Here is a 26,947-nt window from a genome sequence, read left to right on the forward strand (position 1 = left end):
GTGTGTCTTTCTGTGAGAGAGAGTGTGTGTGTGTGTGTGCAAAGAAACCCTTACAATGGGCCAACTGCGTATGCAACCTCACATGGGAAAAATAACCTCTGTTGTGTAACATTTGCCTAAAAAAAATAAACTTCAGATTTGTAAATGTTTTTTCCCAAATCTGTGTTTGTGGTTGTAATTCCTACTCTGAACCCTGAGGGGAGTTACCAAGGTCAAGTAATTAATTACTGTTTGGTATGGTACAGGGTTGGCCAAGTGTTACACTAAGGCTACTGCTACGCAGGGCTGGATTGTCTGAACGAAGACCAAGAATCAGCCCCTTCACTGGCATCAGCCTTCTTACTTGCCTGTGCCCGGTACCACTGCTATGTTCAGAGTGCACACACGCAGTGGATTTCAGCTCTGAAATGTGAGAGTATGCATTTAGGAACTGACACGTGTGCGCACCCTGGACAAAGCAGTGGTACCGGGCGCAGGGAAGAAGGCTGATGCCAGTGAAGGGGCCAATTCTCTGTGTGTTTCCATATGTTTTTCCATAGCCTTATATGAGAATGTAATGTAATGCAAATTCAGGGAATGTAATGCAAATTCAGGGAAAATTCATAGGCACTATTTTCATTTAGGGTCTATACATCCAACATACTTTAGCAAGAAATTGTATTGAGATGTGGCAAATTGCAACATTTTTAAACGTTTTTCAGAAAAGTCATGAAAACCACTAAATTTAGGAGAGCTTTGCAGATTGGTACTTTGGTGTAAAAAAAGACACTTTAACCTTTTTGGATTTGTCAGATTGTGTACTTTCCAAAAATGTGGTTTTCAGGGGTCACCCTACATTTCTGCAGATTTTACCCCACATAAAACTGCCATGTGTTTATGAATTAGGTAAAGGTAAGCCATGAAATTAGAGTGCACAAGGTATATTTTGGGGTCTCTAAGTGCCATGTGCTTTGATAAACCTATGTACAGTGGGCATCAAACTGTTCATTAGCCCCCTGGGGTTCATATTTAGGGTGTTTTATCTTGGTACCTAATCACCTGTAGAAAATAAGAGGCTGCATATTGGAGGTTTTGAGGTGATTTTTGGAAATGTCATAAAAATCGGTAAACTTAGAAAAGCTTTGCAGCTTGGTACTTTGGAATGTGTACTTTCCAAAAATATATGGCTTACAGGGGCAAGCACATTTTTTACTAGCTTTATCCCACATATAATGATGTAAATGTGTTGATTTTGCAGGAGCTGAAATGACAGAAATAATTAATCATATGGGGGTATGTTCCCATTGGGCCCCTACATGCCACCCACATACTTAGGTAAACCTATACATATTGGTCATCAAACTGGCGTTCATATTTAGGGTGTTTTCTCTTGGTACCTAGTGATTTGTGGGAGATAAGTTGCTGCAAAGTGGAAGCTTTGAGGTGTGGAAGGATGCTTTGCCTTCAGCATAGGGGAGGGCGGGACATTGTTACTGGTTTTGTGACATCACAGCACGTTGTTGCCACTCCCATTCAGCAATCTCTTGAACTGACTCTGTGAGAAAGGCTTCTAATAGTCTGTAATCATATTTCTTTTATTTAAAAAAGTAAGCATTTTTGGTAAACAAATATATTTGAGAATTTTATTATTTTGATTATATCTATCCATCTGAAAAATTAAATTTTCACGATAGTTCCCCTTTAATATTTGAGAGGGACTATTGGAAGTTTATAACCCCTGACACCTTTTTTCAATGTAGAGAGAAGGCATAATCAGGTGTGTAACAGGGTTTTTAGATTTAAATTTCGATTTCCAGAAGTCTAAAACTGAGTGCAATTACAGTGTCCTGGATAATTTATTAATTGGCTGCAGAGATTGTACCATATATTCTTATACCGTTGCCCGTCATGTCGGTCTGATTACAGGCTAATTAGATTCCCATAGAGTTCAAATGAAATCATTATAATATTCTTATACCCTAACCCTGATACCCTTAACCCAAATACATTAACCCTAATACAATAACTCTAACCATAATACACCCAAATACACTGACACTAGCCCTAATACACTAACCCTAAAATACTAACCATAACCGTAATCCATTGGCCAGTACAATAATCCTAATATCCTATAATATCCTAATAATCCTAATACACCAATTTCTAGTTTTTTTTTCAGGTATCTCATGTTTAAATATGAGCAGGAGAGGGACTGACTAGAAGTATAATTAATAAAATGTAACAATAACATTGTAGCCTCACAGAGCAATCGTTTTTTGGCAGCTGGCGTCAGGCGTCATTTTTTCCAGCTATGCTTTTGCAGGACAATGCGTAACTCATGTAGGCAAGTGTGATCCTTTTGTGTGTCAGCTGCTGGTTGTAGAGAAGTTAAAATAAGTAAGGATGGGCTAAGCAGTCGTTGGGCAAATTGATATAATTTATTAAAGGTACTTGCTCCTTGTACTTCCATATAGTTACACCAGCACGTCCATCCTGCCTCCTGTTCTGAATGGTGCCAAAATTTGCAGATACATGTGGGTGCCCTGAAGAATATAGCACTCACTATGCTCACTATATTAAAGGAAAAGTAACCCTAAGTAAAAAAATCTATTCCACCCTGCTCCAATAATTGCCTTATCCTTCCCAGTGCTTATTATTCTGAATTCCTTATTAGAAAATACCTTGTAAAACCTTGCTTCCGGTCATTTCAAATACGGCGATCCAGCGATCCAGAACATGCAGAATTCACTATGTGACGATCGACATCTCCTCCTAGCCCAACTCCAGAAGTTTGAAGTCATTTGTTTGCCTGTACAGAAAGAAGGCTAGGAGGAGATGTCGATTATCGCATGGTGGATTCTGCATCTCTTTGGATCGCCGTATCACCATATTTGAAGTGACCAGATGCAACGTTTTACAAGGTATTTTTAATAAAGAATTCAGAATAATAAACGCTGGGAAGGATAGGGCAGTTATTGGAGCAGGGTAGAATAGAATTTTTACTTAAAAATGGGGAGAGGAGGTGGGAGGCATGTATTTCCCCCCCATCTCTTATTCCCCATACCCACCACCCATCTGAATGATGTGCAAGTTAGGCGCACAGCCGTTTCCCCAGGCAGAAGATATGCCTGAACGAGCACTAAGGGGCACACTCTTGCATCCCTTAATGCTCTTGCACTTATGCTGGGGCAATTATAAATGACCTCTGTAGTACTAAAGTGCAAGACATGAAAAGTAAATACATTAGGAAATTATAATAGGAAGGGCACTCTTAAATTATATTATAAGTGTTACTTGAAAAAGTACACAACACAACTTAAGGATGTACTATTATGTTTCCAATTTTTTAAGATATACATTTTATACAATTTATTATATGGTATATAGTAGACTGCCATACCACTAATTATTAAATGTATTAACTGAATGTAAATACAGTATCAAAGGGTCCTATTAAACTTTTTTGTTTCATTTTATAATTTCCCTGTGGGAATTACTTTTGGTGGTGAGACTGAATTCCTGTGAGATATTATAACAGCAAATTACTGTATACTTTGGGGCTGATTTACTAATCCACGAACGGTCCGAAGGTGTCCGAATGCATTTTTTTCGTAATGATCGGTATTTTTTGTAAATTGTCGTGACTTTTTCGTAGCCATTACCACTGTTTCGCAAAATGTCGCAACTTTTTCGTAGCGCTACGACTTGCGCAAATTGTCGCAACTTTTTCGTAGCCTTCGCGTCGAGTACGAAAGTTTTGGATTCATTCAAGCTTCAGTTTCGTGACTTTTCTTGGACCAGGTTGGAGCTGCAGAGTGTCATTGAGCCCTATGGGAGACTTTCCTTGGGCCGCGTTGGAGCTGCAGAGTGCCATTGAGCCCTATGGGAGACTTTTCTTGGGCCAGGTTGGAGCTGCAGAGTGCCATTGAGTCCTATGGGAGGCTTCCAAAATCATGCAAAGTCTGAAAGTTTTGCCCGCCGGTTACGAGCGCTCAATACGACAATTCGCGCAAGTCGTAATGGTTACGAAAAAGTCGCGACAATTTACGAAAAGATGTAATGGCGACGAAAAAAATCGCAAAAAATATGAAAAAGACGCAAAATGTTCGTTTTCCAATCGGAATTTTTCCAATTCGGATTCGTGGGTTAGTAAATCAGCCCCTTAGCATTATGTATTTATAAAACACCAACATATTGTGCAACACTGTATAATAAATGATTGGAATATTGTGTGTTTTAATTAGTTATATTAAGCCTTTGCCTACCAATGGCATATGTGCTACATCAGTGCTGTCCAACTAATGGCCCCCAAGCCACATGTGGCCCAAAGGTACACCTTGTACACCCTGAACTCTCTCCCACTGTGTGACCTCTCTCCCTCCTGCTCTCTATGCTCATGGCCAAGGAAAGTGCTTAACCTTGTCTATAAGACACTGTTATTTATGACCTAATGCCACAAGTGGCACACTGACCTCTTCAAAAGTCCTAAAACTTTCCATTGCACTCCTCCTCGCATCTGCTAAAAACCTTCCCTGTGCTCTTGTGTATTGCAATCCATTAAGTCTGACTCTGGCATCTGACATAATCAATGGAGCGTGGAGATGCACAGGTAGGGTTGCGACCTATCCGGTTTTGATCCGAACAGCCAAAATTGGTAAAACCGGACGGGGCTGTGCCGATTGGCCAATCGCTGATCACCACATCATAGTTCCCCCGTGATGTCACTGTCCCGCCCAGTGTTGTCATGGCCACGCCCCATGCCTGAACATAGTTGTGGCAGAAGGTGGTAACCTTACGCACAGCATGCTACTGGTGGCATTAACCTACAACTAATTCTATCTTATAGGCAAGGAGACCATTTCTTACTTACCTTGCTATTTAATGTTGGTCAGTCAGTGCCATATGACGTTACTGTACCATTTAAAGGAACAGTAACACCAAAAAATTAAAGTGTTTTAAAGTAATTGAAACATAACGTACTGTTGCCCTGCACTAGTAAAACTGGGGTGTTTGCTTCAGGAACACTACTATAGTTTATATAAATAAGCTGCTGTGTAGCCACGGGGGCAGCCATTCAAGCTGGAAAAAAGGAGAAAAGGCACAGGTTACATAGCAGATAACAGATAAGACACCATTGTATTCTACAAGGTTTATCTGTTAGCTGCTATATAACCTATGCCTTTTCTTCTTTTGAATGGCTGCCCCCATGGCTACACACCAGGGTTTATATAAACTCTAGTAATGTTTCTGAAGCAAACACAAAACTTTTACCAGTGCAGGGCAGCAGTACATTCTAGTTTAATTTCTTTGAAATATATAAATTTTTTGGTGTCACTGTTCCTTTAATGTTGGGTGGTCTTTTGCAGCTTAGCCTTAAAGGTGGGTGTGGCAACATGGGCATGTCTTTAAGTGGGGGTGGTTTAAAAACCGGGCGTGGATAACACTTGCTTTCATTCTCAGCCCTCTATCACATAGGTCATAAAAATTCCCTTGGTACCAAGTTGGACAGCACTGTGTTACATTATTGGCAAGCAAGATGACGACTGTCAACAACATAGCACATGTGATTCTGGGTTTAAAGTTACCCTCTGGGAAATGCTAGGCAATGTGCTTTGCAATTAGTGCCTTTAATCTTTATCCTGCCATCTGTTTGCCAGGTTAAGACTAAGCTAAGGAACTTAAAAATGAACTTATTTAAAACTGAAAAGCCAATACATTTAAAATTGATTATGCTGTTTAATGCAATTAGGGCTTACCTGGAGAAATTGGTTTGCAAGGACCACAAGGATCCAAGGTATGTGATCATTATGGGTATGTAATTAATACAAATAGTATTCAGTATAAATAACTAAGTTGCTTCTGATGCAGAAAGTAACCCATATTTCATCATCCAGTCTGTTCACCTTTATAACTTTCAGCATAATGTAGTGTAGTGCTATTTTGCCAATTTGCAATTGCTTTTTCATTTTTTATTAATTGTGGTTTTTGAGTTATTTAGCTTTATACTGAGCAGCTCTCTAGTTTGGACCTTCAGCAGGTATTTGGTTGCTAGGGTCCTAATTACCTAAGGTCCTAAGGTAACCAGGCACTGATATAAATGAGGGAATGGAATACAAATAGGAGAGGGCTTTAATATAAAAATGATTAGCAATGACAAAAATTGTAGCCTTATAGAGCATTTGTTTTTGGATGTTGGTGTCAATGACTCCCATTTGAAAGCTGGAGAGAGTCAGGAGAAGAAAGCAAATAATTCAAAAACTATAAAAAAAGAAAAAAATGAAGACCAATTGAAAAGTTAAATACTAAAAGTTAACTTAAAGATGAACCACCTCTTTAAGAAAAACAGTTAAATTCATCTCCCAAAATATATGCATTGAATGTCCTTATGACACTGATGTAAACCCTTTTGGCAAGAAGGCATTTAAAGTAAGCCCTAAAGTAACTTTGAGAGACCTACAGACATTGTTTAAGTGCACTACGCAGTGTGCAAAATGCAAAAATAGTCAGTAGTTGGGCAGTAGCAGAGTGCAGCATAAGAAGGTGCATAGAAAGTTTGGAAAGGGTAGGGGATGGGAAGGGGGATGGCTACGTTCCTTGGCAGCCCCTCCCCCCTCACTAATGCTGTTATTGCTGTATTTGTGAGGGAAGCCGCAGGTCTCTTCACTTAGAAACAGAGCACAAAGGCTTGCAACCATTCTTAAAATGATTGAATGCATCTGTGCTCCAATTTTAGCCTTTTTGCACTTTTCACACTGGATGGTATATTGTCTTCAACCCTCTTTAGAGGGAACAGGATGCATTCAGACTTAAAAAAAAAAAAGTTCTTCGTGATTCCTAAATAAAGTGAAAAACCCTCCAAAACAAACGCTCACTGTTTTTCCCAGCTCTTTAAAGTAGGTGGCCAAAATATAATAATGCAAAAATCATAAATAATTACAGATGCATTGTCCAATAAGAATCCTGCTTGCCAGCACTATATCAGTCATTTTGCTGTTATCTAACATACAAAGATAACTTTATATTACATTTTGGCCCCTTGTACTCAAACCTCAAAAGGGCAGACAAACAGTTATCCCATTGCCCCTGAGTTTAATGCTTCCAGTCCTAAATTATGAAAAAGATCAAACAACGAGATTTACGCAAAGCAGGCAGGATTCCAGTTGCTGTATTCTTTTACGATCACTGGGCTGCTGGCCTGGAAAGCTGGAGAAATAGCACTGATATTGTAAAGCTCCAGGCATCACTTACCTCTTAATGGTGTTTTGGAGTATGCTGGGTTTTTGCAAAACTTGGGCAAGGTGTGGCTTAGCAACAGTGTTTATAGCCTAAATAGCATTATTTTTCATTAAGGGTTCTATAGGACCTACAGGACCACCAGGAGAAGCTGGAACTCCAGGCAACAAGGTCAGAAATGCATGCTGTTACATATACAATACTTTTGAGTTTTTATGAAAAAAGACTTGCGCAATGCAGAAATATATTCCCCCCAGTGTAAGATATTTTAGATGCATGCTGTATTCTGTATTAAACAGAGGACACTACCTTTCACTTAGATACAAGACATTAGAGTCACAACTCCCTCCAACTCCCTAAAACATTATGTGCAGCATATCTTGTCTACTTCTTTATTAAGCTTTAGTTCTCCTTTAGTGTCTCATTTGGCTCTCTATACCTTCTGGGCCCTTCAGTAGTCACAGAGTCTGTTTTCTCTTACATACCTGTCTATTATAATGCATGTAAAATCTAGAACAGCTGTTAGATCCTATAGCATTATGTGTCAGATTTGCCACAATGACAACTATAAAGTTTTCTACTACAGTACAATATATAAATTTAAATACTGTGCATTTTTCTGTTTGGAAGAGGATGAATACCCTGGTGATTCATTTATTCTCTCACATGCCCATTGTCCATAAAGTAACTAACAGAGATCATGTTACTTAGTTATTGTGTTTTTGGCATTTATCAATTGCAGGGAAATAAAGGCGATCACGGATTACCTGGGCCACCAGGAGTTCAGGGAAAGGTAGTAAGTATTGTAACAACTGGTGGAATTTGTTTTTGGATTCGCTCAAAAGTTGTACCTTTGCCTTTTGGTCATTATGTAGGTACATGATTTGGCTGAATTACATCTTCACATAGTATATGGTCAAAATTGTTGTGTTCTAAATTGTTGTGGTGTTAAAGGAACCAAGTTGTAGGTTGCATGATTCTCTGGTAGGAGGGTAGTGGGTTTTCTAGTAGCCCCCCACTGTAATGGTATGGGTGAGAAGGTAAGGTAAATCCTCCAATACCATATAAGGCAGGGTTGGTATTGTAAAGACTCTAGGAAGGGGAAACCATATAATTATTAACATTAACATTTATTTATAAAGCGCCAACATATTCCACAGCGCTCACTAGTGTGAGGGCTAGTAGGGCATCCCTAGCAGTGTGAGATAGAGAGGGTTAATTAATACCCAAGTGGTCTAGGGATCTGAACCAAATCAATGCAAATAGTTTTATATCTGTACTTCATATTTTGCAAAAACAGTTCACAGTTATATAGTGCAGGAAAATCTGTACGGTAAGAATACTTTTAAGCAGTGAAAGATGTATATAATAATAAGTGCCCTTTTAAAATATAATTATATTAGGAGTGTAAGATCAAAAAGAGGTGCAGAAGAAGTACTACCTTTTATTTCTTGTTCCCTTTCACATTCTGCTTTACTTTTTTCTGTATTTCTCCCTTTTTAGTATTCTATAATTCTTTTTCTCTCCTTTCTCCCTTATTCTCAATACCTAATTCCACATTTTGCCTCTTTTACTTTTCTTCCATTCTCTCCTATGTTTGTGCTGCAACAATCTTCTTCCCTTACCCCACCAGCAGCTCAATTTAATTTCACCCTCTTCCACATTCCTGTTCTCTCCTCTATCACCATGTCTCTTCCTTTAATGATTAGAAGTTAAGCCATGGCCAAAAGTGGGCTACACTCATATTTTACAACAGGTGGTACTTTATAATACATATGTATGTATATATGTATTAAAATATACAAGTTTTAGTGAGTCATGTGACAGAATTATATCACTAAGCTCCAATAATAACTGATGACATCACTAAGCACCATTTGTAAGGATATAGTTTACAGTTTGGTCCCATAGGGAAATGACCAAACTGTATATTATATATAAATATTTACAATAATTCTCTTATAAACTTACTCTTCAAGTCTTTCATAAAGTAATTTAAATTTCTTGCATTTTGTTCTAGGGGGAGCCAGGATTACCTGGAAGAACTGGAAACCAAGGACCAAAAGGATTAAAGGTGAGAGACAAGATTAATTATTATAAAGTTTCAAATTTGTAGTTCCAGAGGAAGATAAAAACACCCATTTGAAACTCAGCAAACCTGATCCAAAATGCCAAGCAGACCGCTCCCTAGATTAACATTTTACTTTAAGAAATATACTTTACATGGAAGAAGACATGTAACCCTATCTTCACCCTGTGTAACCCTTTTACTATAAGACAGTATTGTGCAGGCCCTTCTTGCTGCTGACTTCAATTGTTTGCTACAACCAAGTTTTCCAGTATTTTAAAATGTAACCTCATCTGCCATCAGTGAACAGATTAATGCCCTCCTTCAAGTCACTGATAAACAGGTTTATTAGAAGTGACCCTATTACAGAACCCTGCAATGCACCATTTAGGCAGGGCCATTAAAATATATATTTATATGATATATATATATACATATATATATATATATATATATATATATATATATATATATATATATATATATATATATATATATATATATATATATATATATACATATATATACAGTGGAGGAAATAATTATTTGACCCCTCACTGATTTTGTAAGTTTGTCCAATGACAAAGAAATGAAAAGTCTCAGAACAGTATCATTTCAATGGTAGGTTTATTTTAACAGTGGCAGATAGCACATCAAAAGGAAAATCGAAAAAATAACTTTAAATAAAAGATAGCAACTGATTTGCATTTCATTGAGTGAAATAAGTTTTTGAACCCCTACCAACCATTAAGAGTTCTGGCCCCCACAGAGTGGTTAGACACTTCTACTCAATTAGTCAACCTCATTAAGGACACCTGTCTTAACTAGTCACCTGTATAAAAGACACCTGTCCACAGAATCAATCAATCAAGCAGACTTCAAACTCTCCAACATGGGAAAGACCAAAGAGCTGTCCAAGGATGTTAGAGACAAAATTGTAGACCTGCACAAGGCTGGAATGGGCTACAAAACCATTAGCAAGAAGCTGGGAGAGAAGGTGACAACTGTTGGTGCGATTGTTCGAAAATGGAAGGAGCACAAAATGGCCATCAATCGACCTCGCTCTGGGGCTCCACGCAAGATCTCACCTCGTGGGGTGTCAATGATTCTGAGAAAGGTGAAAAAGCATCCTAGAACTACACGGGAGGAGTTAGTTAATGACCTCAAATTAGCAGGGACCACAGTCACCAAGAAAACCATTGGAAACACATTACACCGCAATGGATTAAAATCCTGCAGGGCTAGCAAGGTGCCCCTGCTCAAGAAGGCACATGAGCAAGCCCGTCTGAAGTTTGCCAATGAACACCTGAATGATTCTGTGAGTGACTGGGAGAAGGTGCTGTGGTCTGATGAGACCAAAATAGAGCTCTTTGGCATTAACTCAACTCGCTGTGTTTGGAGGAAGAAAAATGCTGCCTATGACCCCCAAATCACCGTCCCCACCGTCAAGCATGGGGGTGGAAACATTTTGCTTTGGGGGTGTTTTTCTGCTAAGGGCACAGGACAACTTATTTGCATTAACGGGAAAATGGACGGAGCCATGTATCGTGAAATCCTGAACGACAACCTCCTTCCCTCTGCCAGGAAACTGAAAATGGGTCGTGGATGGGTGTTCCAGCACGACAATGACCCAAAACATACAGCAAAGGCAACAAAGGAGTGGCTCAAGAAGAAGCACATTAAGGTCATGGAGTGGCCTAGTCAGTCTCCGGACCTTAATCCAATAGAAAACCTATGGAGGGAGCTCAAGCTCAGAGTTGCACAGAGACAGCCTCGAAACCTTAGGGATTTAGAGATGATCTGCAAAGAGGAGTGGGACCAACATTCCTCCTAAAATGTGCGCAAACTTGGTCATCAATTACAAGAAACGTTTGACCTCTGTGCTTGCAAACAAGGGTTTTTCCACTAAGTATTAAGTCTTTTTTTGTTAGAGGGTTCAAAAACTTATTTCACTCAATGAAATGCAAATCAGTTGCTATCTTTTATTTAAAGTTATTTTTTCGATTTTCCTTTTGATGTGCTATCTGCCACTGTTAAAATAAACCTACCATTGAAATGATACTGTTCTGAGACTTTTCATTTCTTTGTCATTGGACAAACTTACAAAATCAGTGAGGGGTCAAATAATTATTTCCTCCACTGTATATACATATATATATATATATATATATATATATATCCAAAAAAGACCAGCAACACCGAGTTATATTCCAAAAACAATCAATTGTGTATTAAAAACGCATGAACAGCCAACGTTAAGTTTCGGTCCCCATCGGGACCTTTCTCAAGGCCTTTCTCAATATTTATATATATATTATCCCTGTTGACAAGTACACTCTATACACAATCCTTTGCCCAGTTTCCATGTAAAAATAGCACCACCTGGACCAAGAAAACCTTGTTTAGAAAGAAAAAAAACCTTGACTTTCCAAGTTCCTTCTTATTACATTATAGAAAGTAAGTTTTCTTGACATGACCTGTCATTTATAAAACTGGGTCTTAATGCAACTTATTCTCCAGAATATAGTCATGAATTTGATCACTGTAAGCAAAAATAAACCTTCTATAGAAGCACTGTCCACCCAAATCATACTAGGTTTAACTAATTTGAATGCTTTAGTTCAGCAATATCAGAATTAATTCTACCAGCACTATGCAAGTAATCCTACAGTCATCTAATTATGACATTGCCATACAATTTGCTAGTGTATACACTGTAATCAAACGGTAGATCAGATATATTGTTTTCAAAAACTTGAAGAAATATTTGGCAATGACTGTTTAAGCAAGAATAAGGAGCAGGGAATACACAGAGAAGGCAGGATTTTACCATCATCTTGCATTAAGGGGACTGCATTAAGCTACATTTGGGAGATATAACAGTGATCTGTAAGGTTTATGTCTTGACCTGTGCTGTCCCCAACAGAAAATGAATAATATGTAAGTAGTAGTCTTTGTTTATTAGTTGTGGAAGGGACACAGGAAACAAAGCAGTGCACTAAACTGAACATTGATTTTATCAAAAGCCAAAGGTAAAAAACCACTTCGGGCCATATATTACTGCAAATACAATTTAAATGGGTAGTTAACCTTTACATTAATTTTTAGTAGGATGTAGGCATTGATATTCTGAGACAATGTGCAAATGGTCTTTGTTTTTTAAGTTTTTGATAATTTTGGTTATTTAACTTTCAGTTCGGTAATTCAGCAGCAGCAGTAATAATAATCGGCTAGCTAGGGTCTTGTTTATCCTAGTCGGGAATATAAATAGAAGAGGGCCTTCATAGAAAGATAATTATTAAATAGTAACAATAACTTTGTAGCTACAGAGCTATTGGTTTTAACTGCCAGTGTCAGTGACCCCCATCTGAAAGCTAGAAAGATGCAGAAAACCTATAAAAAATAAGTAATGAAAAGCTATTGCAAAATTGCTAGGAATAGGGAATTCTATAACATACTTAAGCTAAAGGTGAACCACCCCTTTAATGTGTAGTAATACTAGGACTGAGCTAAATATTTAAATTAATAAGATGTTTTGTTAATACAGTAAGGATTGTTCATATGGTTATAATGTCCTGTGATTATTATTTTGTTCATGTATTCTAGTATTGAATTTTGATATGAACAGTTGCATTTTATTTGGTGCGTTTGTCTATTATATATATTATATTGTATATCTTCATATATATGGCCTTTCTGCAGGGAGAACAAGGTCAGCCAGGCCAGCCTGGAACTGATGGGTCTCAGGGGATGCCGGTAAGTAAGGTGAAATAAATTAGCAAGGGATTTCGGAATGTAGTGAATAGTGCCATCTATTGGGGATAAAATGTAATTGAAACAGACAATGCCCTTGTGTATTTCAGTTATTTTATGTATGACTTTTTATGTTAATGTATATGACATATTTATTTTAAAATTCATGGTCTATTCAGGCAAACTAGAAAGGCAGATAATTTAGAAATTACATGACAAAAAAATTTACCTTCACCTTAAAATGTCCTGCATATCATAACCACTCACCATCAGGAGTTACTAGAGCCAAACTCTTTTTTGGGTTTCTCCCTCCACTACAGGAAATCTACACCTTGGATAGCTTCTATTTATATCTAGTTTATATAATGTCATTGCATTTAATAAACATATGAAGAATTTGTCAAATCTACGCTTAAAAGGGGATGTAAACCCAAAATCAATTTTGCTTAATGAAAGAAATAGAATTCTAAGCAACTTTTCTATGTATTGATCAAAAATTGTTAAAGTTATCTTTAAATAAATGACAATTGAAAGCAGTGTTTGTCCTATTTATGCTGGCTCTGACTCTTGAAACAATGTAGCAGAAATCATCTCTCCTCCAGGTAAGATCAGATCCCCACAATGCTATTTGTGCTTCTTCACAGGTCTGTAAATCAGCTTAATTCTGCTACAAAGATTCAAAAATTGGAAGTCAGTCTGCTTTCAACAGCAACAATATTTGCAAAATACTTAAAAGGAAAACTATACCCATTGAATGAATACTTAACCAACAGATAGTTAATATCATATTAAGTGACCTATTAAAGAATCTCCCCAAACTGGAATATACATATCAGTAAATATTGTCCTTTTATATCCTTTCTCTTGATCCACCATTTAGTGATGGACTGTGTGGTCCCTTAGAGATCACATGACCAGAAATAATGCAGCTTTAACTGTAACAGGAAGTAGTGTGGAAGCAAAAGGCAGAACTCATCAGCCAAAAATTAATTGGCTGATGTGGCCTAGCATATATGTGGGCCTTGGCTTGTTTGTGCGCACTGTGAATCCTATGATCCCAGGAGGCGGCCCTTAATTCTTAAAATGGCAATTTTCTATTTTGGAGTACCCAATAACACATACTACTAAAAAAGTATATTTTTATGAAAATAGTTTATTTAGATGAAGCAGGGCTTTACATATGAGTTTATTTATGCAATATATTTTTATAGAGGCCTACATTCTTTGGGGGTATAGTTTTCCTTTAAAAAAAGTGAACATTTGTAATAACTGTTTACAGCCCCATTAAAAACCACTAGTGTTAAATAAACCTTTAAAACAGCTGGTGTTATTGTTTCTTTAGGGTTTTACTGGTTCTACCGGTCTCCCTGGCCCTGTAGGTTTAAAAGTAAGTATAAAAATCTTTCAGTAACACAATAATGACAAGTTAAGACCCAAAGGTGGGATGTGGAGGAAATTTACGGTTATGTGTATATTGCATTTATATATACCTGTAAAGTGAACTATGTAACAGATCTGTCCATTATCGTATTCCTCTTCATTATAATGTTATTCATTTTGTTTCTAATATTTCTTTGTATAACTGTGACTTTTGTTAAAAATTAAGAAATCAACATAAAAAAAAGTAAAACAAAATCTTTTAGTACGTGTTAAAAATGTGTTATCTGTCTTTTATATGAAAATGTCTCCTTAGGTAAACATGCTGGTGCTTGTTTTTCTGTGTACAACAGAATTTGACATGCGCAGCATTAGGCTCTGATTGCTGTAACCGCTGGCCTTATGAAAAGAAATTGCCTAACACAGACATCTTTCAACCATTTATGCAGAGTATGACTTTTATTTACAGGGAGAAAAGGGTGCACCTGGTCTGAAAGGTAATCCTGGATCACCAGGCCCAAAGGTAAGGCCACAGGCAACATTTAATAATCTAGTGACACATACATGTATCTAAAATGATACCTTATTCAAATGTGTTGCAATATGCTAGTGCAGTGTATTTGTATAAACTACAGTAGTATTTCTGAATCACACAAACCAGTTTTACCAGTGCATTATATTTTAATGAACTTAAAACAATTTCATTTTTTGGTGTTACTGTTCCTTTAACAAAATGAACGCTGATATGATTACCTACATAACATATATTAGAGTAATTCCTATGCAGATATACATTATTATCCCTTCATACATGCTATTAAAAACCTATGAAGTAGTTCCTGCTACAGAAAGTGACTGTTTGACCAGTCAAACCCCAATAGCCAAAAGTATTTAGACATCTCCCTATCCAACATCTCATTCTGAAACCAATTTTTTATATCTGAATGATATTGGGCATGATAAGCTTCTTTCCCATACTGCTAAGCTCCATATTAACAGTTCTTGTGCTGTTGTTGTCCAGAGTATCCTAACTGAGGACATGCAATTTTATGCATTACAAACTTAAGCACTTGACTGTGGCAGCTCTATCTGGGCAGAAATGTAAAGAACTGAATTGTTGAAAAGGTTACATTTGCCAATGTTTATTACTGGAGGTTCCATGTTTTTTTGCTTTATTATACACTTGTGTCAGTAATATACATGGTTTAAATAGATATTAGTGAATTAAGTGCTGTTATTGCGTTACTGTTTTTCATGTTTTGTATATTTAAGGGCATTACATGAATTTATTTTGTACAGGGAGAACATGGATTACCTGGGCCCACAGGAGCGGAAGGACTACAAGGAATAAAAGTGAGATAATAGCCATGCTAAAGTTATTATTTTATTAATATAGAAGTTGTACTTAATCAATTTTGCTTTATCAATCTCAGGGTATTCCAGGTGAGCTTGGACCAAAAGGATCCCAAGGATTTTCAGGACCAAAGGTATGCAAATTAAATTCTTATAATATTTTGCTATTTTACACTGGAAACGGGTTCTTTAGTACTATGCAAAGTATACAGTATCTTATACTGCTTTAGGGTACATTATGGATCCACCACCAGTGGTACTCTGTTTGACTGCACTTAAATGAACAATTCAGTGTAAAAATAAAACTGGGTATATAGATATGCAAAATAATACCGTTTGTTATTATAGTAACTGACCTTACATATCCACTCACTCCAACCTTTAAAGGGGACCTATCACCCTGAGAAATAACTCCAAATTATTTTCTATATTGTTAGTTGAGCAAAATAAACTTTACTTACTCTATATAAATAATATAAATCTTGTTTCCTTCCGTCTTGGAATTACTAAATCAAAGCAAGCAGGCAGGCACCATTTTGTGGACACTGTTATGAAGGCAAGCTTTGTATCATGCCAAAATCTTGTTTATGTGCCAGAATAGGGGGACCTGATGCCCATGTCCGTGCACTGGCTACACAATTAGATGATGAGGAGGGAGGGGGAAAGTGAGATGTGCAGTGAGATCTAGGTAGTGCTGAATGGAAAGCTAAAATTATTGTCTGCCCCGCCTCTATGCCTAAGGCAGAGAGGTGGTGCAAGCAATATATGATTGACAGCTGGGATTTTTAATTGCCTTTATAATGGGTTTGGATGTGTTAATATAAAAATGAATTTGGGTTTCATGTTTAATTTGAAAAGGACTTTTATTATACAGCTTTTAATGTCTGGGTGACGGGTCCTATTTAAACATTTTTTATTTTGCAGTTTTTCCTCATGCCAAATGCATTAAAGTCTATAGGCATTTTTTTCCGCACAACTTTATTTTAACATACGCAACATTTTGCTCCAGATACATTAAAGTCAATGGGAATTTTTTATTGGCCAATGGCAAAATAAAGAATTTCGCCACAAATCCATGTATAAAATATTTAATGTACTGGACAGTACAAAAATCTGATGAACATATGATTCCAGTGCCTCTTGTTCATTCTAGAACCGCATGCAGTACCCTTCCTTTACCCTTCTTTCCGTTAACGGATCTTTGAGCCTGAATATCTCATAATTTCATGATAGTTTGGGTATCATGGTGGCTCAATGGCTTGCATTGCATCTCCAGTGCACAGTTTCTGCCTTTAAAAAGAAATGTTTCAAAAAAGCCTGTGAGTCCTACACTTCCTGTTAGTATTCCAATTCTGTAGCGCATTTAAAATCTATTAGCCCCCTGGTCTGGTTCATTAGTCTTCATTAGTCCCCTTTGACTGGTCAGTGCTACAGTGTGGCAATTTCTTTCTGTGTTTTTGTGTACATTGGCTTGACAAAGGGGTTTTCTGCCTCAAAACTTTGCACCTCCGCAATAAAATTTGCAAGGGCTTGCCCTGCTTGTCATTCCTCCGAGTGCCATTGCTTTTTTCGATTTGTGTACATTGGCACCTTTGCTTTTTCACTTTGCAGCTATGTGCTATGCTGCATTTTAAGCAATTTGCTGATATTTACATTTATCTTTTGTTCATTTAACAATCATATAACTGTAACACAAAAATATTGTAGGGGTCATTTCCTATATGCAGGGCAAGTTGCAAAGTCCTTCAGGTACAAATGGCATAAGTCTTGTGGTCAGCAGTGCTCAGTAGTGATGAGAGAATATGTCCCATTTCGATTCGTCGAAAAATTTGCGTAACTGTGAAAAAGTTTGCGACATGGCAAAAAACTAGCAAAATACAACTTTTTTTTTTGATGGCAAGACTTTTATGATGCACGCCATATATTTCACAGCAAATCTTTGCACCCGTTTTGCAAAAAAATTCACCAATGGCGAAACATGGAAATTCAGCGTGAATCCATGTCTGGCGAAGAATTCCGCTCATCACTAGTAGTAGTAAGAGTAGTAGATATTCCTCCTCCCACTAGCACATAATTCACATGTATAAGTTAGGCCACAGTGAAGCCCAGCATGTGGCACCTGCCTGACAGATGATAAGGACAGAGCTGCAGTGTGCCTATCAAGCTTTGCTGTGGACAGGGGTGCTCCTGTGATTGCGTCTGGGGTGTTAGACAACAAATAAATCACAAATGAGCATTATATAATATTTTTTTAGATTTTAATTATTCAAAGTGACTGTGGAATTTTAATTCTAGGGGGGTAAAGGAGAGCAAGGACTGCCTGGTTTGGATGGATCCATGGGACTCCCAGGACTCAAAGGGCATAAGGTAAGTTTAGAAAAAGTATGACAAAAATATGACAAAAGTATGACTGTACTGTATCTTTCAAAATGGACACATGCATCTGCCGTGGGCCAGATGTGGACCTCCAAAGGATTTTTATGGCCCCCAGCCTGCTCAGAGGCTCCATAGACTTCACTATATGCCATCATTATTTTAATTTAATCTGGCCCTCCAACATACCGTTGACATACAATTGGCCCACTACATGTAATACGTTGGCCACCACTGATATAGGTAATAATGCACCCTTATTTTAAAATATAAGGATATTTTGAGTCACCAAGAAGTTCCATGACGTTACTTTAAAACAAATATGTACCATAGAAAGATGTCATATTTGATTGCAACATTGTTTTTTAGGGAGACAGTGGTGATGATGGATTAAAAGGTGAATTGGTAAGTTCATGTTTTACTGACTAATTACCTTCAGAGTGATAGGTAACATTCAGATTTTGTAGGTCTACTAATGGGAGGCAGGCCTCTTCTAATAAAGCAGTTGTTCCTTAAAGGAGAAGTAAAGGTACAATCACTGGGGGTGCCAAAATATATTTCTGCTTTAAATGTGGGCTTGCAGCAATGGCATATAAGATTAATACTAAAGGTTGGACCTTTAAGAGGAGCCCTGGCCATAGGTTAGTCCTTGAAGTGGAGCTTGAATTAAAAAAAGTTTGACAACCACTGTAACAGAGGGTACATAGACTTGCATGTGGTGTGTATTTAGGTTGTCTTAAACTTTAGTATGTTGAGCGCCACTAACTTCCTATATAAAATATTTAATGTACTGGACAGTACAAAAATCTGATGAACATATGATTCCAGTGCCTCTTGTTCATTCTTGAACCGCATGCAGTACCCTTCCTTTACCCTTCTTTCCGTTAACGGATCTCTGAGCCTGAATATCTCATAATTTCATGATAGTTTGGGTATTATGGTGGCTCAATGGCTTGCATTGCATCTCCTTATCACTAGGGTGTAGGGTTTAATTCTGATCAAGGCACTTTCTCCTACAAATCAAAACCTCTTGGCTAAACCTGATCTTTGTATGCCTGTTTGTGTGATATAGAAATTACAGTAAATTGTAAATTCCACTGGGACTGTTGTGGCTTAATATATTTACACTCTGTAACATTTTTTCACTCTTGTTACAGGGAGAAAGGGGAGAAATGGGGCAACCAGGAAGTCCTGGGTTAAAGGTAAATGTGGTGCTTATTTTTCCATAGGTAGCTGAAATTTCATTTTGTAAGGGTGTTATTGACAGTTTTATTTTATCTGAAACACTGCTCAGGGTGAAGAAGGCAGGAAAGGAACAAAAGGTGAGGTAAGCCCTCAAATATAAACTTAATATAAATGAGGCTTTAAAGCTCTGTATGATAAATACTTACTTCTTTGCAAACTGTCGATACTAGAAACAGCAGAGATGCCTAGAGATAAGCAGCAGTGAGGTGTGGAATGTAACATTACAATCTGATTTAACCAGAACACTGCTGCTTCACTAGCCTGCTATAGTTTACAGCTGATGAAACCTTGGTGCCCAAGAGGACTTTCTACATTAATCATGTATTACAGATAAAATTCTGTGGCTTGTAGGTATTAAGAATCAGTGGAATATTTGTGAAACCATAAGTTCGAAGGTGTGCATTTTTTTTAACACTGCACTGGAGTATGTTTCCTACCAGTAAGGGCTATGACAGACCCTTGTCACAGGCGACTTATCTCCCCGAAATGCCATCCCACCGGCTGGAATGTAAATCGCCGGTGTGATGGCATACACGGTGCGGCGATTTGCCAAAATCGCCAAAGTTGCCTTGAGAGGAAACTTCGGTGATTTTGGCGCCGCTTATGCCATCCCCGTGGCGATTTACATTCTAACTGGTGGGATGGCATATCGAGGAGATTAGTCGCCCACGACAAGGGAGATTTGTCTAGCGGCGACTAATCTCCCCGTCTGTCACAGCCCTAAAAAGGTCCCAGGAGGGACCAAAACGTTGGAACGCACGGTGAATGAATAAATAGAAGAATTGCTGTGAAATGGTGTGCTGGTTCTGTTTATAGGTATATATATTTATATATGTGTACTGTGTAGGACTGGATTTTTAATTCATCTCCAAAGACAGTGGAAAGTATTACAGATCTTTACTTTATCATTTTATTCCTTGGGCTATTCTGCATATCATTGGATTCAGTGGGAATTGAACAGTGGGCTCGATGCTGGGGGCAAGAAAATGTATGCAAATATGCACATGTAAAAATGACCAATGCTACACAGAAAACACTTTGCTTTGGCAGTGTACTTATTTTATGCCTATTAACAATAATGGTGCAGGCACAAGGGGTGAAGTCTGGAGTTATTGGGGTTTACACCTGCAAGCCCTTTTATTTCAATTAAAATGAGTGCCAATTGAGAGAATGTAAGTAAATGTCCATGCCACACCATCACAATAATGATAGTGAATCTGATGAAAGTTGAGAAGGTTTTCAGATGGGCATAAGAATTGTGCATACATTATTTAAAAATGTAATGTTAGTGATATGATGTAGTTCTTAAGTGTAGAAATACAAATTTGTATTGGTAACACTTCAGGATAATAACTTCCCTTCAGACCTGGTAATAGAATGTAAAACCACAGAGGAAGTTACTATTTGGGCAAAAAGTACAGCAAACAGAATAAATGGAACCCAAGCCTGCGGTCTTTTTAGGGGGCCCGAACTTGCAGTTGTGCCTGTAAATAAGCCATATAATATCCTTTTAACACAGATATAACTTCTTCAAACTGCTCCATGTCACTGGAATTCTGTTGGAACCCATATGGAATAAAAGTCAACACAATGCCTTACTATACCTATTCATTATGTTTACCTAACTAGAATGTGTAAGTTTAAACAAGCATACAAACAACATCTGATACATATTCTAGTCCCAGATTTAATGAAATATTACACCCCCTGTAAATACATATTTAAAAACAGTGGGTTAAAATCTCAAACAATGATCATAAAAATGTCATACTACCATACCCATGCCAGGGTTAACCACATATGGTATTCTTAAAAATTTACATTTGGCCATATTTGTAGGTGGCACCCCCTCTTCTAACCAATCCATTGGTTCTACAGGCTAATCCACATATTGGGGATTTTTATAGTTCATAATATATAGGGGGAAAGATTACTACTAAAGGGGGCATGCTAGAATTGGGCTTGCTGTGAACGTGGCTTTTGGAAATGCTGTTTTCTTCCCAGTGCTCATGTTGGATTAAGCTTCTTTCACTATCTGCATTTTACTCACTCTTAAATTTTAGTATTATGTAGTATTTTGACATAGCATTGCAAAGTATCCGTGATTAAAAACTGTTACAAATGGTTGTATGTGTTTTAGAGAGGTGATACTGGTTACACTGGTCCTAAGGGTACAGATGGCAAGAAAGGAGAAGCTGGTTCTTCAGGTCCTCCTGGGTCTCGTGGCTTTCCAGGTGAAACAGGACAACAAGGAAGATCTGGACTGCCAGGCATTCCTGGAAAACCTGTATGTAAATATGGGTGTATGATTTCAAAGCAAGTAATATGTGTTTCTGTTTAAATAGGTTTTACCTGGCTACTTGTTCTTAAATGAATTAATCAGGTATTCATGGGTTGTGGAGTCAGTCCCAACCTACCATGGATTATCCACAAATGAAAAGTAGCATGGAGAGTTTGTTTAAGTGGGTGGTAAGCACTGTGACCAGCAGAACATGCTAAGTCAAGTGAGATGATACTGATGGCAATGTGGTATTTTATGCACATTTCTTGTTACACTGAAATCTAGGTTTGTAGATGCCCATCAGAGAATTCAAATGACATTTATTTTTATACTGTAGGGAAAATCTATATCGGAGGACTACATTATAAAGTTGTGCAGTAATGTTTTGCAAGGTAAGTACACAAAATGTTTGGTTTCATATTTGAGACTCCTTTACAAAATTTTCCAAGAGACCCAAGAGATTTTAATTAAAGTTGACTCATGTTTAAGTGATAGATTTCTCTAATTCTTTTTTTTAGGGCACAATTCTGGAATTTTGTTTGTACACATTTAGGACCAGCAGAAAGGGACAGATAAAGCTGTTATATTTACAAATAATTTTATAAGCCACTGAAAATATTTACTAATGTCTGTTGGACCGTTATATTCTCAGATATATCACTTTGCAAAAATTCCAATTACCTCTCTTAATAAGCAATATTGCATTTGTTTTCCAGAACAGTTACCTTTCTTACTCCAGTCTATGAGACCAAGCTGTTTACCATGTGAAGGAAAACAAGGTGCACCAGGGTTACCAGGCATACAAGGCAGAGCTGGTGACCCAGGACCAACTGGATTCCCAGGAAGGACTGGTAGAACTGGCTATCCAGGTCTTCAGGGTTTGCCAGGTTCACCAGGAAGAAAAGGTGACAAATTGATGCAATTGATACAACCTAAAATCTTTCACTTCATTTCGTTTTCAGTAGTCCTTTTGAATGTAAAACCATGAAGTAACTACACAAATTTTTAGTGGTGTGTATTTCAATATCTTCAAAAAAGTATTAAATATTTTTCTTAAATCAATGAAAATAAAGTTGAATCCCTTACTACACAGTATGCTCAAGGGTGATTGTCTAAAGCAGGCCATAAGGCCTAAGTTAAAGTGCACCTATCACAGAAAATTTGTTTCCCTCCCAAGAGGTGTGGGCTAACAATGCCCACATTCTGTATGGTGGAAACAACAGTGTTTTTTTCAGAAATAGGTCCCCACTGTGTGCTATGCCCTTTAAGGCCATGATGGGGCATACAGATGTGCATAATAAGTGGCTTCCTGTGTGGGCTTTCATTGCAGGGACACAGCACACAGTGGAAGCCTATTTCTGAAAAAATGCAGCATGGTCCTATGGACACTGGAGGTGATGAGGCTGCAGATTATGCTAGCCGGTATATGGCCTGTTTTACAAGATATCGGAAAACAATTATCCCACAGGTCAAATGGACATTAAGCCACTTGACTTAGGACAATTTAAACACACAAATGTTCAAATATGAATCAAGTGGACCGACCTCAGGCCAGTTAGTTGGATCACGTGGTTTAAGTATGAGGAAATTAAACTCATGCAGTTTCAGGTCAGTCGATAATCTCTTGTCAGTGTGTTCTTCAGGGTTTAGCTGCAGTAGATTTTCTGCATGCAGTAGTCTCTCTATGCCCAAGAAGTTGCATTATTTTCTGTGTTCAGTCCTCATGGTTAAAGAGGTGTCCAGCTTATCTTGCCAAGTGCAACATCAGCATTAAATATACATGGGTACGTACCATAACCCTCATATGTGATTAAAGGTATTTAATTTGCCCAGGTCCAGTAAGCCATAGCAACCAGTAAGATGTTTGCTTTTAACCAGGTAACCAGTAAATGCTTTCTGCTGATTGGTTGCTATAGTTTACTACACCTAGTAGTGTATTTTATTATTAACATGTACTTATAAAAAGTCAGTGTATTCTGCAGTGGGTGTACACATTAACATACAAAAACACATACAAGAACAACCAATAACCAATAAAAGAAGTATAAAGGCCCTTTACTTAAAATACTCCTATTAGTTCTACTATGCTTCCCATGTATGCTGGAATCTATATATGATGGTATTCTCAATATACTGTACATATTTCTTACAGGGGACACTGGAGAAAGAGGGGAAAAAGGATCCAAAGGGGAAGTTGGCAGAGGACAGCCAGGCCAACCAGGACCAATAGGTAATTTATGTCACAGGGGAATCAGATGTTGCTTTGTTAAAAAAAACTTCATATTTGAATATATTTTTTTTAACTGAAAATAAATACAAGGCAAGCTTATATTTCAGAGATCATTTGATTTAGACACAAATAAGGTCTGTGGCATTATGAGACATTTTAAATTTTCTTAGGGAAAACTTCAGTGGTTGAAATGCAATTCACTGTCTTTTATCACAGCCTCTGCCATATGCAATGTGTTTCCCATTTTTTATGAACGAATAGCAGATACAGCTGTGAAATTTGATTTTTATATCGTCAGGTCTCTCCAAGAAGCAAAGGCCTAAGAGTAAAGAAAGCTTTTCAAGTATAGATTGGATTTAACCTTTCCAACAGAGAGCAAGAAAGGCAACTATAAAGATAGACTGAAAAATGCCAGACTCAAATAATACTGAGATTTCTAAAACAAATTCTGAAAAACTAAATAATTTTCATGAATTTCTACACTAGTTCTGCAAATGTATGTGTTGTATTTTTGGCAGGCCTACCGGGATTAAATGGGAGTAATGGAGAAAGCCTACCTGGTCCTCCAGGTAACCCAGGAAAAAATGGTGTCCCTGGCGCACATGGGAAGCGTGGCCTGCCCGGATCTCCTGGTGTCTGTGACATCTCTTCCTGTTTCTCTGCATATGGCATGAGGAATAATCCATTCATCAAAGGACCAAACTTCTGAAGCAGGAAAGCTTGTTCAGTGATCATTTTTTACGACTCAAGGGAAGTGGCTGGATTTGCTTAATTTACAGCCGTGGTTTTTACAGCCCGTACTTTTGCACTGAAACTTTCATATTTTCCTACTCCTTTTCAGAAACTGTAAATAAAAACTGAACTCAGATCTGGGACCTTTCAGCCACAGAACTTTAAATGTACATTTGTTCTTTACAAAATACAGGACAGACTGTAGGAAGTGGAGGGTGTAAGACAATTGTCTGCTGTGACTGCTGGTATGTTGAATGCAATATACTTTATTCTAAAGGATAACCATTATGCAATAAATGATACTGTACAGGACTTACTACAACGGCCTCAAAGTACAGCAGCAGTATGAAAGTGAGGATGAATGCTTCTGTATGTTCTTGTCCCATACATTAATATCTCTCTAATCTTGGTTGGACATCTCCCTGGTGATGCCATCACTAATGAAATGATGGCTGAAGAACACATTTGGGCTCCTGTACCTCCAGGATGGTAATGAGTCCTAATAATCAAAAATTAGTATATCTAAAAAAAAAGTAGATAATAGTTTTTTAACTTAAAGGCATGCACACTGCCCTTTTAGGGGTCCAGGATTAAAAGAGTGGATCATCGCTATGATCAGATTGGAAAAACTAGCACCATGTACGGCTGTCATAAGGTATACCATCATTGTTTAATATTTCTATATTCTGTGTAAACATACAACAAACTAGTTATACACTGTCCTAACTGCAAGTAAATTGTTACTTACTGTGTTATGTACTGAGGCAGAATAACTGGGACAGTCACTTACTGTGGGGCTTTGAGATGTTTATTTTTAAGAGCTTATTAAGTGCATATATTTATATTTATTAAGGCTAGATACCAAACTAAACTCATTTTAATGCAGTATGCATTGCAAACTTGAAAGTGTGATATGAAGTTGACTGGATTTTGATCAGCATTACATTCTTTTTTACCAATAGTTTTTAACTTACAGTAAGCTATTTTCCTCGGAACGTGAGTACTGTAAATGTGAGATTCAAAAAGAATAGTTTGCAGCAGTGCCACGGCCCCATATAAGTAGGGGAAATTTAATAAAGGGGTGGTTCACCTTTGAGTTAACTTTTAGTATGTTGTAGAAGGGCCAGTTCTAAGCAGCTTTTCAATTGGTTTTCATTATTTATATTTTATAGTTTTTGAATTATTTGCATTCTTCTTTTATTTTTTGCGGGTGTCACTGACCCCTGAGGCAAAAACTATTGCTCTGTGAAGCTACAGTTTTATTGTTACTTTATATAACATATTTTTCTATTCATGTCCTTTCCTATAAATATATCAGTCTCACATTCAAACCCATCCCAGGTTGCTAAGGTAACTTGTTTTTTTGCAAGCAGATAGCTGCTGAAACTCCAACCTGAAGAGTTGCTGACCAAAAAGTAATAAGAAAAAATGCAAATAATAAAACATGTAGACCAATTGCAAATTGTCTCAGAATATTACTCTCTGCATCATACAAAAAGTTAACTCAGAGGTGAACAACCCCTTTAAGGACATTTAACCTGTAGTCCTACTCCTACAGATGCTCGTTAATTTTAACTCCCAACATTGGCTTGGAAGTTAAAGAACAGCTGGCCAACTTCATACCACCAATGTATAAACTGAAAATATCAACCAACTGTTACACAATATGTCCATTGTCCTTTTATATACAGTATTTTCTCTCTTTCCAGTGACTCTCCAGTGCTACAGGACAAATAACCTTGCCTAAAACAGAAATGACTAAAGTGACTGCAAATAATGTGACTATGTGACTGCATAAAGCACTAATGTGCTTTATACTCTGACTCCTCTTACAATAAGAAAAATCTTTATATACCAAAAAAGTGAAGAAGAAAAAACCTGTACTGTGATGTGCAGGCTTTCTCTGCCACCTAATGGCCAGTTTTGGGATTAGACACAGGTCACACAATTCTTTTGCATATGCAGCTTCTCTGAACATGTGTTTTTTTTTGCTTAATATTTTTACAGTCTATAAATTATATTTAGTAATCCAGCCCATGTATTTTAACATGTCCTTGAAGCCTACTGCATACCAATATCTTTTATGTTTTACCATTAATTGTGGTATCACAGTGCTGCCACTTGCACCAACGTTACAGCAACCTTAGCATGACGGTTAAAGTGTAATCTCACCCAGTTGCATATTTAGAATACTCATTGTAACTTTAGTGGAAAGTCTGTTGATGTGAGTGCTCTGTGCTCCTGCATACAATTTTATATGCAAACTAATCTATCACTACAAATTGATATTTTCTTTACTTACTGAGCACTGATCAAAGAG

General features: G+C 37.4%; 1 protein-coding gene across 2 annotated transcripts in view; it reads left to right on the forward strand.

The window, feature by feature from the left end:
* The window catches only part of LOC100491712 (collagen alpha-1(XXI) chain), a 49,621-nt gene extending 23,852 nt beyond the window's left edge, over positions 1 to 25,769 (forward strand). The window contains exons 13-30 of one of the 2 annotated variants that reach the window (XM_031904425.1): positions 5,732 to 5,776; positions 7,333 to 7,386; positions 7,958 to 8,011; positions 9,236 to 9,289; positions 12,986 to 13,039; positions 14,379 to 14,423; positions 14,883 to 14,936; positions 15,713 to 15,766; positions 15,847 to 15,900; positions 18,062 to 18,133; positions 18,509 to 18,544; positions 19,297 to 19,341; positions 19,434 to 19,466; positions 21,525 to 21,671; positions 22,003 to 22,057; positions 22,382 to 22,570; positions 23,818 to 23,895; positions 24,414 to 25,769. In XM_031904425.1, the coding sequence (XP_031760285.1) occupies positions 5,732 to 5,776; positions 7,333 to 7,386; positions 7,958 to 8,011; positions 9,236 to 9,289; positions 12,986 to 13,039; positions 14,379 to 14,423; positions 14,883 to 14,936; positions 15,713 to 15,766; positions 15,847 to 15,900; positions 18,062 to 18,133; positions 18,509 to 18,544; positions 19,297 to 19,341; positions 19,434 to 19,466; positions 21,525 to 21,671; positions 22,003 to 22,057; positions 22,382 to 22,570; positions 23,818 to 23,895; positions 24,414 to 24,604 (1,314 nt within the window). In that variant the 3' untranslated portion in view covers positions 24,605 to 25,769. The remainder of the gene's footprint in view (positions 1 to 5,731; positions 5,777 to 7,332; positions 7,387 to 7,957; positions 8,012 to 9,235; positions 9,290 to 12,985; positions 13,040 to 14,378; positions 14,424 to 14,882; positions 14,937 to 15,712; positions 15,767 to 15,846; positions 15,901 to 18,061; positions 18,134 to 18,508; positions 18,545 to 19,296; positions 19,342 to 19,433; positions 19,467 to 21,524; positions 21,672 to 22,002; positions 22,058 to 22,381; positions 22,571 to 23,817; positions 23,896 to 24,413) is intronic. The other variant, XM_031904426.1, reaches the window with a different exon arrangement.
* Positions 25,770 to 26,947: the final 1,178 nt, after the last annotated feature.

Source organism: Xenopus tropicalis, chromosome 6 (genome assembly GCF_000004195.4).
Source record: "Xenopus tropicalis strain Nigerian chromosome 6, UCB_Xtro_10.0, whole genome shotgun sequence".
Taxonomy (NCBI): domain Eukaryota; kingdom Metazoa; phylum Chordata; class Amphibia; order Anura; family Pipidae; genus Xenopus; species Xenopus tropicalis.